The 15,925-nt window shown below is 35.9% G+C and overlaps 1 protein-coding gene across 3 annotated transcripts; it reads right to left on the reverse strand.

Annotated features, from left to right (window-relative positions):
• Positions 1 to 793: 793 nt before the first annotated feature.
• LOC110828349 (acyloxyacyl hydrolase) lies at positions 794 to 15,860 on the reverse strand. Of its 3 annotated transcripts, none has more exons than XM_022060984.2 (10): positions 15,729 to 15,860; positions 14,386 to 14,542; positions 12,955 to 13,090; positions 11,565 to 11,753; positions 10,650 to 10,913; positions 9,801 to 9,905; positions 9,020 to 9,213; positions 7,839 to 8,130; positions 4,839 to 5,012; positions 794 to 3,484 (listed from the first exon to the last, which is right to left on the reverse strand). In XM_022060984.2, the coding sequence occupies exons 2-10, from the start codon at positions 14,454 to 14,456 to the stop codon at positions 3,356 to 3,358; spliced, it is 1,554 nt and encodes a 517-aa protein (XP_021916676.1). In that variant the 5' UTR covers positions 14,457 to 14,542; positions 15,729 to 15,860; the 3' UTR covers positions 794 to 3,355. The 3 variants fall into 3 exon arrangements, with proteins under 3 accessions (XP_021916676.1, XP_021916675.1, XP_021916674.1); XM_022060983.2 differs by lacking the exon at positions 15,729 to 15,860 and adding an exon at positions 15,283 to 15,645; XM_022060982.2 differs by lacking the exon at positions 15,729 to 15,860 and adding an exon at positions 15,104 to 15,645.
• Between the last annotated feature and the right edge of the window lie 65 nt (positions 15,861 to 15,925).

Raw genomic sequence — 15,925 nt, forward strand, 5'->3', positions numbered from 1 at the left:
TTAAAGTGTTACAGAATAAACTGTGATTTGATGGGGTAACAGTCTGTTGTGGTTGCTGTCTCCACCCATCTCAGAAATAAATTTTAAACTTCCCTAGGATCAGCAGATGCTATGCAGTATCATCAAAAGCTGTCTGTGGGCACTGGAAAGCAGTCAGCAACTATGGTTTAATGAGTGCTCCAGATTAGTAAACAAAGGAAGGTTAGGCTGCAGGTTCACAGCCAAATAGATAAGTAAAGTAAAGCTGTCTCACTATGTGTCATGTAGGCGCTTGGGAGGAGAGGAGGTATAGCTCCTACTTATTCTTGACCTCGGAACCAGATGGGGGTGAGTGTTCAGCAACATGCCCTGGCCGCGCTTTACCCCTGGGATAGGACCCTGGTACCCATTGGATCGGAGGCTGGGTGGGCCCCAGAGCCAGTCTGGACACAGGCTAGAGGAAAAATCCTCTGCCCTGGGATCGAATCCCAGTCGTCCAGTCCGTAGCCAGTCACTATACTGACTGAGGTATGCCCACAGCCAAATAGATGCATGCAGTCAAACCTTCAGAGAACAAAGGAGGGAGTTTCTAAAAGACAAAATCAGTGAGGTACATACTTGCAAAAGTCAACCTACAAACATGGAAATAATGTAAGAAAGAAGCTGAAGACAAATGATATGTATCTCATACAGAAATTTATAAATTGCAATCACCCAACAGTAGAACTCTTTGTTGATACTAAAGGCCTATACTGTAATATGCTCAGAGGGGAAACAGGCAACAGTAACAAAGAAATTTAAAAAGAAAATAGCATTGGTTAATATTAATGTAATTGCATTCACACATTATGATCAGACAAATGCTAAAAACTCCTATGGGCTCCCTTTCCTTAAGGCTTATAGCAGTTTTTCTTCAACACACTGACAAGTATGTACTATAAAATTAGTATACAGGTTAAGTAGATAGTTTTTTCCTTCCAATAACATTGATTCAACAGAAAATAAATTATACCAAACTCTGCTCTCAGTATGTAATTTCTGAGCTATCGCAAGAGGCTGCACACGAACACAACACAAAAAAATACATAATTCTTTTGGATATTGTGATTAATATAATAGAAAAAATTGCCCAATGTACAATATAAACAAAATCAATTTCCACATTAGGAATATAAAATGTGAATAAATCACAAACATTAAAAACTGATTATTTAAGGTTACCAAGTTAAAACTGTACATGAATGAAATTGTTTCCTCAATTACCTCTTGAGGGGCTGTATGCAATCTAAAATTCATGATATTTTGTGTTACAATAATTTGCAGTTATTTGGAAAATACAGATAGTGTTCCTTTTAAAATACATTTTTCACAGAACTGCAATTTCATGGCTCATATGCAATTAGGGAAACTTTTAAGAATACACATTACAAAATATAAAAGTACCTTGACAAAACATTCATGGTTTGTGTCAAAAGGTCTTCTGTTCAAATCTCAGCCTTGAAACTAGGTATCCTGATAAATTTGTTACGGTTTTCCTCAGTCTACAGGCAGATGATGGAAGAGTATCTTAAAACAGGCCATTACCACCTCCTCTCACATCCTTATTGACTTACTAGTTATAATGATCTATTTATTTCTCACCAAATCTACTTGAGCCTTGTACCTGAACTAGTCTCATTAAATAAATAATAAAATATGTACAAACCTGTTAAGAGAGCCATAAATATCACACATAAACATCAGAGGAAATGTATAGGATTTAAATTAAAAGAACTGATCTTAGTACAGTTAAATATTTTGCAATGTAAACTTGCCTTGCTCTTCTAGTAGACTGATTAAAAAAAACAATATTCTAAGTCTCAGAAAGCAATTACTAACATCCCAATAAAAATTGGAAGCAATAATTACAGGGTCTATCAGAAAACAAAGCAGTTCAATATTGATGCTAGTTCCTCTTTCATTTGTATGTTTGTGTACAACTTCTCCTTCAGTCTTTCTTTAGTTTTATATAAAATTACACCATATTTTCACTGTTGGTTACTTTGAGTACTATTTACAATATTGATGTAATTTGTTCTCTTCTGAGATATACGCCAGTTAATACTGTGGTAACATACAATAATTTCTCTCTGTGGCGAGAGCATTCCTGAAAAATACTGCAAATATAAAGCTAATTGTAATAAGAGGGCTTATCTTCCAGATGATACATGTCAAATGTTCATACAGATGTCTAACCTTACATTAACATCTAAGAAACTCCATCACTCTGTGCCAATGCTATACTGATATCTGCCATAGTTTTCAACTGCATTCAACCAAAAATGTATAAATAAGCATGTAGAGGGATAAATGACTTTTCACTAACAAAATAACATGAGCACATGTCACAGTTCCTCTCATACACAGTATCACATTTCTATTCAATAACTGGACCAGTGGACCTACAACAAACACTTCTCCAAAACACTCATTCAGGTGACAACCACACAAGTTTTCAGCTCGTTACTTTTGTTATGAATCACAGTGGTACAAGCTTGCATAAAACGTGGCTTATTTCTGTCTCAGGAATTGACTGTATAATGACAGTTTCCATATGTACTCTTTAGTAAATATTATTAGGATAATCAAATCAAGGATGAAATATGCAGGGAATGTAGCATGCATGGGAAAGCTGAAAAATGTAAGCACTTTAGCCATGTAGGAAGAGGTGTTACAAAGGAGCTGTAATAAGGAAAAGCAACCATTGATCAGCAGGCCAATCCTTAGTTGGTGTATGTAACTATTATCTACCCTGAAAAGATATCACTAGCAATGTCTGTGGTAAGAAACTGACTCTATGACATGGACAGAATCTACACTTAGCAGTGAATTATATTCCCATTTGTTAATACCTGATAAATACTAAAGGAATTCAGTGTTTATACTTCAGAAACAGAGCAAAGGCAAACTTAGTTAATATTTTCATTATGAACAGTAAATGCATTTTTCTCTCTCTTCATCCACATCACAGTTTCGGCAATCTTTCTAGGGCTAAGAGCTCAGGCCGAGACAGTAACTAACTTGCCTATACTACAATCACAAAATTCTTTGTTACATAATATCGTCTTCCATCATCTCTTAGAACAAAAACAGATTGATAAAAGAAGTGTTAAATGTGTCTTTGTTAATTTTAAAGGCTTCCTGGAGCATGTATTCAGAAACCAAATACTGAAAATTGTAAAGTGTAATGAATCATTAATTTATATAAATTAAATCAAAACACATCTATGTTTTAGTTAAATTGGAAGTGTTAGCAGACACTGAAATTCTGCCCTGTGTATACTATGGCAAGAAACTAGCAAAACAATGCAGGGTACTCAATATCAGCAACACAAAATCAGTAACCACCTTGATCTCCAAACAGTTTCTCAATTCTTTGATTGTTAGGATTTTCATCACCAAGAGCTTCAGGGAAGTTCCTCATAATATCATCCCACATCACTTTGGCTATCAGTGGATGAGCCATCTGCAAACAAAAAAAAAACTTTGCATTGCCAACAGCTTACAGCCTCATTATAGCACTGTTAACCCCAAATTTATTTTTAAAAAACATAAATTCACATAAAATAGTACCTCCTGCAGTTAATAGATTACAGCTGCAACTATTAATGCTGCTATCCTCCACTCCTTACTCCTAGCTATATTTATGGCATGTAACATACACTTTCAGGCCTTGTGATTTAAAATCTCAAATATCTCTTATCCACAATGCATGGAAAGACTCTATATAATTAAAGTTTTGGAAGTTATACAGAAACTCAGGGAAAGAGTCACATCAACGTGTTACAATAAGTACAAATGGGTAAAATTGTTGACAGTGTACAGAGTGCTTATAAATTATCTTTCCTATTATGAAGCCAAATATAAATCAAGTCACTAAAGATAAAATTATGCATTTTGTATGAAGACATTTAAGATTATCATGGAAGTAAAATGTCAATGTTTGTTCTTGTGGGTTGTGACAGTGTGGAATTGTAGGTAGGTACCAACATTTCAGAGAAACAGATTGTACTTCACTGTGTGCCACTTGGATCGCATGCAGCACATCAAATCAATATTAAGTTTCCATTTATATATGTCTGGTGCCACAGTGCTGATGAAGTGTGTGACTTCTGTACATAAGGTGCCAATGTCAGGAATATGTGTCTGGATAACATGGTCCTTCATGTAACCTCAAAGGAAGAAGTCCAAAGGGGTAATGTCAGGTGATGACAGAGGCCATGGATTGGCCCACTTGAAAAAATATCTGCACAAGAAAACTCTTAGTCTTCATTAATACACAAAATCTGAATGTCTTGACAGGTCATCCTGTTTAACTGACATGTTTTGCACTTTGTATGCATAAAGCTTTATATATTTATGCAAAACAGTATTCATTGTTGTAGCATATAAGTTCAACTAACATGAAACATAACAGACTCTCTGATAGTTACAAAGAAGGATTCTTGCCATACGTACAGAAGTAATTTCTCTGCACTGTTATCACTAATTTTGACTCCATAGCCACATAACAAACTGATTCTTTACCTGCACAGTGATCCACGTGGGGTTGACAGAATTTTATATCTGAAGGCAGAAAATGCAGCATCCTTTTATCATTTTATCTTCAGCAGTTTGGTTGATATTAGGTTTTGTAACAGGAAAGGTAATTTAGGAAATGTATATTATAAAGCGCTAAATAATAAACTCCTTAACTTAACATGTCTTTTAAACAATTCACAGTGTATAATGAAGTATTTTGGGCAGCTGACAGTATATATATAACTATATTAAACAGGTGGTGATGATGTATAACAAACTATTTTAGAATGCTACCTCACCTGGGATGGATGCAAACTGTCCACTGGATCAAGCAGCTGCCACATGGGTTTACCTAATTTTTTCCAGTCCCACATAACTTTCTGCACAGGGTTGTCCAAGAAATGTAATGAAAATGCAGTAAATTTCTCTCTGGCAGCTATATTCCTCAACACAACTGACAGCTCTTGTGCTCGCTAGAGAAGAAATTTGTAACACATTAGCTTCAGCCTCTAAGCTCAGACAATAATTCATCACACTCAAAATTCTTCCGTTTTCAAAACGTTAAATTCACGAATTTCAACACAATGTTCTGCAACCTGTCAGGACCTGCAAGCAGTCATTAAATCAACGCCTATAAATTTATATAATTTTTATTCTTCAATTTCAACTTCAACGTAAGTTTCAACATTGTTATTTTCAGCCCACTGAAGGCAATTTATGTATCATAAATTAATTATACAATATTAAATCTTCCCTGAGGCCTGAAAATGAAACTTATAGAATCTGAAAGTTCACCCCTGTTTTCACAAAGGTCTACCAATAGACCGTTTCCTGAGCCATTTTACAACTTAACAATCTTTATGAAACATTTTCACTTTCTGTTTCAGACATATTTTTCTTAGATAAATTTTAATATTACCCTCAACCTCACACACAGTCTATTCTCATTAGATTCTCCAACAAAATACTGTATGTACATATTTTTGTGCACAAATTAGTGATGTAAATTACTAATGAAATATAGTAAATGCTGTGCATTAAACATGAAAGTCATGGAAAAAGTATTTACAGAAAACTGTAAGTAAGAATGTGGATGAAGGCACAAAATATATAAAAACATTTGATGACACAGAAGCAAAAACACAAATAACATGTTAGAAGTCACAATGGCATTTAGAATTTGACCTTTGCAAATGATGCCAATGATATAGTTGTCTGGGGAAAAGGGCATGTGTGTGGCATGCATGTCTGGTGCCTTTCTGGTTGGGTGATGGCATCATTACTGAGGATTCCTCAATATGGTTGAGCAGCAAGCTTGGGATTCGGCAACCAGTCACTTCGGCTCGCAGATGTACATGCACATATTCATGTAAAGTGTCCATTATTGTTGTTTGATTTTAACCAAAACTGGAATGTATTGACAGATTTCAGTAGAAGTCAACATCAAATTTCACAAAATCCTGTTGAGCCATTCTGGACTGTTACATGCACACAGACAGACATGACAAAGTAAACAGGTGAATTTTTGTAGGTGAGCACACGCAACAACTCAGCTGCTCACCTACTATGTACAGTCAATAGTAACATCACACTGAAGGACAGTTCACTCACACATACAATCACACGGTATCACTACTATACAGGAAACTTTGAGATGTCCCTCATAGTTGTAATACAAGAGAGCAAGTATGTATTATGTAGGCAGTGAAATGAATAACACAAGGAATACTAAAGTGGAGATCAACAAAGCAATCCAAAAATGTTCAGCATTTTATGATATGCAGGACCTAATTTGAAATGTGGGGTCCCAAGGCAATGTACATTAAAAACATAAAACATATTTTAAAACTAGTATTTTCTTCCATCATCCAACCTTTTGATGGACATGATTCCAGGAGACGATTCTTACTCCTTCTTCTCATTACAGCTGAATTTTTGTATGTCAATAGGTTTTCCATACATAAATGTAGTGTACAGGTTTCTACTGCATTAAATATTCAAATGCTACAACATTTGTCTTGATATACCTAATACTGAAAAAGTCAGTCTTACAATATAAAAAGCAAAAACAATTTTATTACTGAAGTAATAATAAAATTTTCAGCTCTTGAGGAACACAAAAGTAGCAGTCATTTTAATGCTGTCAGTAGCATCAACCAATTAATCATAATGAATGACTGTGACTTCAACTGCATAAATTTGAAAGCACAGAACTCTTTACAACTTTCTGCCTTTAACATCATATGACCAAAATCACATTTCATGTAAGTCTTTACAACAATGTTTAAAGAATGACATACTGCAAGAGTGAAGTTCTCAACAAACAAATCAAGTGTACTTCAAAACAAACCAAAATGTCTGTAGATCAAAACCAACGAAAAGTTGGGTCCTGCAGCGTTCAGACACTTGAAGAATGGGTCATCAAAGTATCAAATTAAGTAGTATGAATGAGAATATAATTTGTACACAAGAAATACAGCACCTGTGTATAAAAAGAACAAAACACACACACACATATACATATACACACACATGTAAAGTAAAGCTGTCCCACTATATGCCATGCAGGTGCTTGGGGGGAGAGGAGGTATAGCTCATAATCATTCCTGACCACGGCACTAGTAGGGGGTGTGGTCAGCATCACACTCTGGCTGCGCTTTACCCCCAGGGGAAGGACCCTGGTACCCATTACATAAGAGGCTGGGTGGGCCCTAGAACTGGTCTGGACTCAGAGGCTAGAGGAAAAATCCTCTGCCCCATCGGGGAGCCAAACCTGGTTCTCCATTCCATAGCAAGTCACTATACTGACTGAGCTATTTCGGCTCATAACATATATATATATATATATATATATATATATATATATATATATATAATGAGCATATTTATTCTTTCAAGACAATGAGAAAATAGATGCATTCCATACAGTTTAACCATGAAAACAATTTTTCTTACAACCTTAATTGCTCTATCTGTACAGTGACTAACCATAATCTGAATGCCTATGTTTTGAGACCTGGTTATTTCTTTCTTTGCTGCCACATTCAAACCATTTCAGGGGCCCACCCAACCTCTCACACAATGTGTACTTTCCTTCATGCAATGCTTAGGCAGGCAGAAATTTACAGCTTAGAGAGTACAGGCCTGACCAACAGCTCAACAGACTTAAGGTCAAGCATTAAAACTCATGCCAGTTACTATACCACGGAATTTAGCACTGAAGCAGAATGGAGCAAATGAACACAGTATGCAATGATAATATTCAAAATGTTATGACAATATTAAGATATATGACTCACCAGTGTTGCCAATTTCCTAAGAGTAACATTGCTATTCATCCAGGCAGAACATGGTCCCATCTCCATGCAGTTGAACCAGGTGTACACATCATCATAATGGATGTCACCATGGAGCTGCCCTAATGGATGAATTCTGTTTGCCATTGTTGGATAGATGAATCCCCCATCTACAAGGCCTATCAGTATCACATGGCTCCCAAATGGTAACAATCCATTCAAGACATTCAGAACATTCATTACATTCTTGTGAAGAGCAGAAGGTGATGTCATATGAGGTATAGAGTTGGAGAACCTGACCAACATTACAACACACAAATGTGAATGCTCCATAATTATCCTATGCACACATCTCCTAACTTATTTTAGTATGTATCAGCTCTTATTTACAGCCTTGTTTGATTAGCACAAGTCTCAAGCATTAAATGGTAAAACTGTTAAGAAACTTTTTATCTCATAATTACCCTCCAACATTCTTTGGCTGTTTGAGAGAAGAAAAGAAAAAAGTCTATCTCTTGAATTTTTTTCATTTGATATACATTTTTCAGTTAACGAAATCAATGCAGACCAATGCCAGTTACAGATCACAAATAAAACCTCATTCTTTTTTTATGTGTGATACTTGAAATCATAAATGGAAGATATGTGTACAAAGTATTTGTCCAAAATTTACAGGAAGAGACCACTTGGATGACCCAGACATGGTTAGCAGGATAATATTAAAATGGATCTTACATAAATAGGGGTGTGAAAGCATTGGCTCAGGATATGGGTCAGGGGCAGGTGCTTGTAAACGCAGGAATAAAGCATTTGGTTCCATAAAAAGTAGGTAATTTATTCACTACCTGAGTAACTCTTATGTTCTCAAGAAAAACTCCGCTCCACAGAGTTACTATATTCCTTAAACACTTGGGAACTTGACCACACAGTTCAACAGAAATGCCACATATGGAAAAAAACTATACCTATGCAAAATAACTCACCAAACCAGATTAAGATGAAAATAGTGCATAGTACACCTCATGGAAATCAACTGAATGGTAACACACCTCTATGAAGGGCTGTACCTCATCAAATGTAATTAAAATCTGAGGGAGTCATTTTGTGACCTGTGTTGATTTGGCATGGAATGAACCTAAAAAGTGATAATCAAAATGTACAACATAAGTGAGGAGCATGAGTACCTGTTACAGACATCATTGCCATACATTCCATACAGAACCAGGACTGGTTTATCATGAGATTTATTCCGTGCAAGGCTTTCAATGTAAGTCATTCCATCATAGCTCGAGGCACCATTTCTAGAGAGGTTCTGGTAATCTCGATGGTTGCACCTGTTTCGTGAGCGTAGCTTCAAGTATAGAGAATCTGTAACACCCTACACATAAGAATACAAAGATCACTAGCATCAAATTTCTCACATTAAACTGAAGTGAAGATGCAGGCAATATTTCTGTCTGTATAACAAGAAGTAAATTATAATGACAGTCAAAGAACTAGTTCTAATGTGGCCATTTCCTGTGCTTGTCCTCAGAAAATAAAGGTGTTCCATCAGGCAACATCATTGTATAAAAAAACACCAAGACTCAGGAAAACGAGGATATCCCAAAATTATTCAAATTTATTATGGAGAAACATCTGAAGACAGAAGGTTCAGAAAAACACAAAACATGGAAGGAAGCAGGGATTATTGTTGGCACCAAACACAGAGATGAACCAAGAGAAGGCAAAGTGTGCAGAAGACTCTGTATAATTCATACTTTTTAATCACATACAATAATAAATAAGATGACATAACTGCTATAGTACTGAAAGAATTTGAACACAGATGTAGAAAGACCTTTAAAGAGAAGGATGGCTCAACTAAATGTTTTGAAGCTAGAATATACCAAAGTAAATAAATAATGATCTTAATGATCTTAAAGGTTGCCTTATACACAAGATTTCATATTATTTTGCTCTTACCTTAATAAGCAATGGCTCTGTTGTGTTCATGAATCCAGTTGCAAAACCAAGATGAGGCCAACTCATTTCATTCAGCAGTGGTTCTGTATAATTGTGAAAAGTTTCCTGCAAATAAAAGAAACATACTATTAGTTCACGACTGTAATCTTGAGACTTGTGGGGTGAGGAAGTGGGGTGAAGGAGGAAAGATAGCGTCTGCCTTTAATGCTTCAGACTTCCTGCATTCCTGGCAAGTCTCAACATTACAGTCGCAAACAGTACGTACATCAACATGCATGCTGGTCCACTTACCTATCACCCAACACATACATCATCAGAATCAATGCATTAAAAAAAAATTAAATGTCTTTAATGGTATTAACTCCATGGCATAGAATCTTTCTTGAGCATTTGGCCATTTCTCAGCTAATAAAGACTTTTGTTAGGTTGACATCCCATCTGCACAACAATTTTTGATTACAGTTTCAATGTTTAATAAGAATCCACCACATGTTTCAACGTTAACTGGTCATCTTCAGGTGGTTCTCTTTAAGTGTTCAGAAGTAACAGATATGACTGCTAAATTGCATACGTATTTTCTACTTTTATAGTTTAGATGCGTCATGTTTGTGTTTTCAATTCATACATATATTTATTCTTCAAGTCTATACACAAACTATATTAATATTGATGTTAAAAATTAAAATTGATATAAATATTTCGCGCTATTCATCGTTTCCTCGTAATGAACTGTGTCTTATGCAACTTACCTATTTAAGTACCGTGAACTAAGTATATGCAGTTACCGGTGGAAAATTGTAGCTGATAGTAAGGTTGGGAAATCAGAAGAAATAATCCATTATCACTCACCTCAGACATAAGTAATGGGTTAATCCATGGTTCAGGGAAATGGAAATGTGCTCCAACAGAATCACCTACATAGATGATTCCTCGAGAATCAAAATTCTTACATAGTATATCTTCCCACGGTTTCCCTGTAGCAGGATCAACCCCCCAGATCCCATTACAGTTATAGTCTGCAGTTACATCCCCCATGAATGGTTGTCGGCCAGGGTAAAAGTCTGAATCCCAGTCATAGCAGTCTCGCCCACGCCAGAATGTGCCACGTGCAGCCTGCAATGATAATGATAAACCACACAGTGAGTGTGTTATGTACACCACATAACACCTTTCCTAGCAAGGCCTATACTTTAATATCCACATACTGGCTGTTGGCAAGGCAGTTGTGATTGGGGGGAGGGGGGTTGACCTTGAGAATTCTACTATGGTTAATGTATTATCAGCCTTTACTTAAGTTGTACGGTACAGACACTCATTTTGATATGTGACTAGTGACTGAGGTTAGCTCTTTCTAATGGATCCCACTGAACAGGTAAGCCCAACATTAACCAAGGATGGAAACACATTCAGTTTCTGAATTTTTTCTTCTTCAAAATACCGGACAGTGGACAAAATCCAAAAATCCAGTAATATTCAGTGTTATTAAGACTACTAATTTTGCTCAAGGACAGTGAATTAAAATCATTTAATGTTTGTTGAAGCTGCAGTTACAATATGTATACTGAATTCTTCTCAGGCTATCAGCCATGTCAGGTGGTTTAATGGAAAAACACCAACGTACGCTGAGGACAAGGACAAAGATGGTCCCCAAAAGTTGATGTTTTCTCCATTAAACCACCTCACATGGCTGGTAGTCCAAGAAGAATTCATTACACTTAGTCACTGTGAAAGCTTCTTATCATACATTACAATATGTATACATACATGAACAATACTGAACCAGTCTCCATCAACATCAAATGCTGGTCGGATCTGTGCCCATGTTCTGTTGAACATTTCACAGATTTCATGGATGGCTGGTATGCTACAAACATCAAAGTCAACATGCTGCAAGTGTTCATGGAGTTTATCTTGCTTCAAACCACTCCTTATGTACGAAGTCCACACAAGATTCTGTAAATCATTCATACATCTGAAACTGTCTGCATTTTTATTATTCATGACTAAAACCAATAACAACATTATTTGCCTCCTCTATTTTGAAAACTGTCTGAATATTAAAAATTCATATTCATATTACTAGCAACTGATGAAGACAGAGGGTGTTTGGAAACAAAGTACTAAAGTAATATATTTTAGCCTAAGATGGATGAGTGCCAAAGAAATGGAAAAAACAACAAAAGAGGAGCTTCACAATTTGTATTCCTCACATTGTATTATTATGGTGATTAAACCAGGAAGAAATAGATGAGTGGGGCATATAGGACAAACAGGGAAACAAGAAATACATACAAAATTGATGGAAAATATTGACGATAGAGGCCACTTGATATACCTAGATACAGAAAGGATAATACTAAAATGTACCAATGGGTTGCAAAATTGTGACCTACACTAAAATGATGCAGGGAGGTTCGAATGATGAGCTTCAGTAAAAGTGATGCTGAACCTTTTGGTTCTATACCAGAAGAAAATTTCTTGACCTTCTGATAACTATAAATTGTCCAAGGAACACCCTGTACCTGGCTGTGTCCATTTAAATACAAGTAGTTCATGTAGATCATTGGTGAGATTATCTTGAAATTTTAGCATGTTATTCTATAATAAAAAAAATTGAAAACCATGTTTTCCTGAAAAAATCTATTACCCAACCATGACTTAAAAAAATACAGAAATCAATGTTTTTCAAAATATAAATCATGTGGAATCATACAAAAGCAGTATCTCAACAACAGACTGAGCTACTGTCTTCATTTTTTCTCAAACAATCAAACCTTAATGCAACATTAGTGGTTGTTATAAATGTACTTTCCTTTCATCATTATGCTCACTTCAGGGCATGACATAATGTGGAAACAGTATATTCTCCTTAAATGAAACACAACCATTTCCTTGCAATGCTTTCTGTTGGTAATCCATTAAGAATTAGTGGAAACTGAACTCCATTAACAATTAGATGAGACCTCCTACTTCCTCTGCCATCAGTTCTCTAATCTCACCATTACCATCAAGAGACAGGAAACTATCAGTTGATGCAGCATCAATTTATAATAAATCAAAATTTGGTCACAACTTACAATCACCATTATTTATTTCAGGCTGATCAACCAAGACGATAAATTTTTCAAACATGATTTAAAAAGACAGCCTATACCTTCATTTTTTGAACAGTATTTCTGAAGTTTGCTTCTGGCTTTGAGAAAAGATGACAATAACTCTGGCCAGGATCCAAATAGCAGACATCAATGCCATAGCAGAACACATCAGGTGTGAAAACTGCTGAAAATTTCCTGAAAGAAATATATCTCATTCATAAATACTTGTTTTCCAATGACCCTGAGCCAGAATTTCAGACCTGCAGGCAGCAAATAAATATCTTCGTATAAAGACAGGATAACTCAAAAACTTGCCAGATCATGTTTTTACTTGCTAAAACAGCAAAAAAAGAGGCTAATTTTATGGTGTAAGAGACATAAGCCCATCAACAAACAGCCACAGAACAAGCATTCAGAACTTGCATCCCTTCCTTGCCCATACTAGCATAATAATTTGACCACTGTAGTGTGGCACAAAACTCCTGAGTGCTGTACACATGCAAGCTGATCTTATTTATAAATTTTCCAAGTACGTGGTTCATAGTTTATGTAACTACACTGTCATAGCTCAGATTATATAGTGTCTGATGAAACAATAACTAATTAATAATGAATTAGGAAGGATATGGAAGGAATTAAGCATGGCCTGATTTAAAGTACTATCCCGGCATGTATCTAGATGGATTGAGGAAAACCACAAAACCTCAGTCAGCATAGTCACTCTCCAGGACAAGATCTGAACCTGGGACTTCGCAAACCCTAAGTGTGACACAACATAGCATATCACTGAAATCTGTGTATTCCCTACAGAAAATTAATTATGGTGATGATGATCAATAGAAGACGAAGAATATGACACTGGCCATTAACAAATATCATTTATAGCTTGCTATAAGGAAGAGAAAGACACATTTTGTAATTCTGGAGCAAAAAGAGGGTACATTCAAAATAAAATTACTCTTTATGTCTTTAACAAACACAGGCAGCATCTACTCTTATGCATAGAGAAACTTCATAAAGCAAAACTTAGCTAAGTAAGTTACAATTGAGGGTTACATTCCAAGAAATTGCCAAAAAAATTATATATCTAAAAATGTATTACCTGAAACAAAACATACAAGCAACGGAAACATATTACTCATAGATTATTATACTATAATAAATATAAATAAATTTGTTAAATTTTTCATAATGTGCACAACAAAGCAGAACACAGGATGAACTTACTCATGTACTTCCCCAGTTTCAATATTGGGTGATGTTGCAGCTTTGTTTGCAATTTCATGAGCAAATGTTCAGTTTTGTTTGAATATTTTTGATGAGTTCACATTCACACTATGAGCCAAGCGGAAGGTATGTGCTTTATCACAAAAGTTTGTATGAAAAAAAATTTTACATTGTGAAACTTTGTAAAGCAAGGGCTGACTGTAAACATAAACCTTCAGACTTCAACAATAAATGTATTCATGTCAGTGAAATTAGTAACTCACGGATTTATGAGAAGAGGCTCCAAAGTTTTAATGACAGTAATGCAGTACTCTTTAACTGCAAATGGCAGCATTTCACATAGTCTCAATGAAGCAGCCAAAAAAGTTTCATTATGAATTTGTGCAAGTTGGTCCGCAATTCCCGAAACTATGGTACATGCTGGAAAGATAAACATCTGTCATATGTTAGAAGCAGGGTGTCTGCAGTGTTACTGCAGGTAAATTTGACAAATACATACATTTCTTATCAATCATTATTACCCAAAAGCTTAACATAGACCAGATAATCCAATACATATAACTGAAAATCACAGAAATAATATCATCATCCCTAAATCCAACATCTTCACCAAGAATCAAATTCAGGGTAGTTTTTCAGGGTTATGGCCTTTCTTCCTGTAATCTCCCTGCCAAAACAAACAACTCAGGTCCTGGCACCATTTTATTGTGCTTAGTTTCCAAGCTACAGAAACCATTTTCACCAGGACTTGAACACATGACACATTTTCTGGAGCTCTGGCCTTTATTTCTGTAATTTCCTCTTTGAAAAATAGGTATAAGTTCATCAGTCAGCATACAAAAAAATGTGATCAAATTTCCTTTCTGGATCTCTGATGCAATGTAAGTGATAAATTACAATTTCAAACTACATCTTTAGAACAATCATCATTCATAACTGTCATGCAACCATGGCAGGAGGTACATGCTCAAAATATATTACCTGCACAAGAGAATCCTCCATTCACCCCCCTTCCGTTCACATTCGATACCACTAGAAATGTCACGACACATTTCAGGGCGAAAATCATTGATGTGGATTAGGAAGTTCCTAAATGATTTGTAATATTCTCTTTTCCACACAATTTCATTTAACAAAACGTCGATCTAAAATGCGATTACCTTTCAAAAACGTAACGCTCGTCACGATACAGTAACTGGCATTTCACTGTAATTTCCTTGTTCCGTTGAAATCTTTATCTTGAAATTTATCAACAACTACAGACTGTTACATACCACACTCCAATAACATTTACAGCATAGATAACCTCACTTGAGCTCACATTAGTACAACTGCATCACTAGCTAATCCGAGTGCATTGTTACACCTCATGACTTTGAAAACCTAAAAGCACAATACGCAGTTTACGTTTTGCACTGCACATTGTGCAATGTTCATTATCACGATCGTCAATGACATTTGTTTTTGACATCTTAGTAATTATCTACGTCTTCTTCGATATTATCTGTGGCGGTACCGTCGTGAGCATTGATTACTACCAACATCGAGATCGGTAACTTAATGCGTATAAGTTGGCAATACAGGCTGTACATCATTGAAAATATACCTGTTTATGACGAGTCGGGGTATCTGTCAGTATATTAACTGAGTACGTAATAAACGACCCAGGCCCAATCCCCGAAAGGGGCAGAGTATTTTTACTTTAGCCTCTGCGTCCAGACCGGCTTTGGCGCCCTCCCAGCCTCCTGACCAATGGGTACCGGAGTCCTTTCATGGGGGTAAAGAGCGGCCGGGGCGTGACAC

This window comes from Zootermopsis nevadensis, unplaced genomic scaffold, assembly GCF_977971745.1.
Source record: "Zootermopsis nevadensis isolate Lab colony 2312 unplaced genomic scaffold, Znev_1.0 Znev_ptg000012l, whole genome shotgun sequence".
Taxonomy (NCBI): Eukaryota; Metazoa; Arthropoda; class Insecta; order Blattodea; family Termopsidae; genus Zootermopsis; species Zootermopsis nevadensis.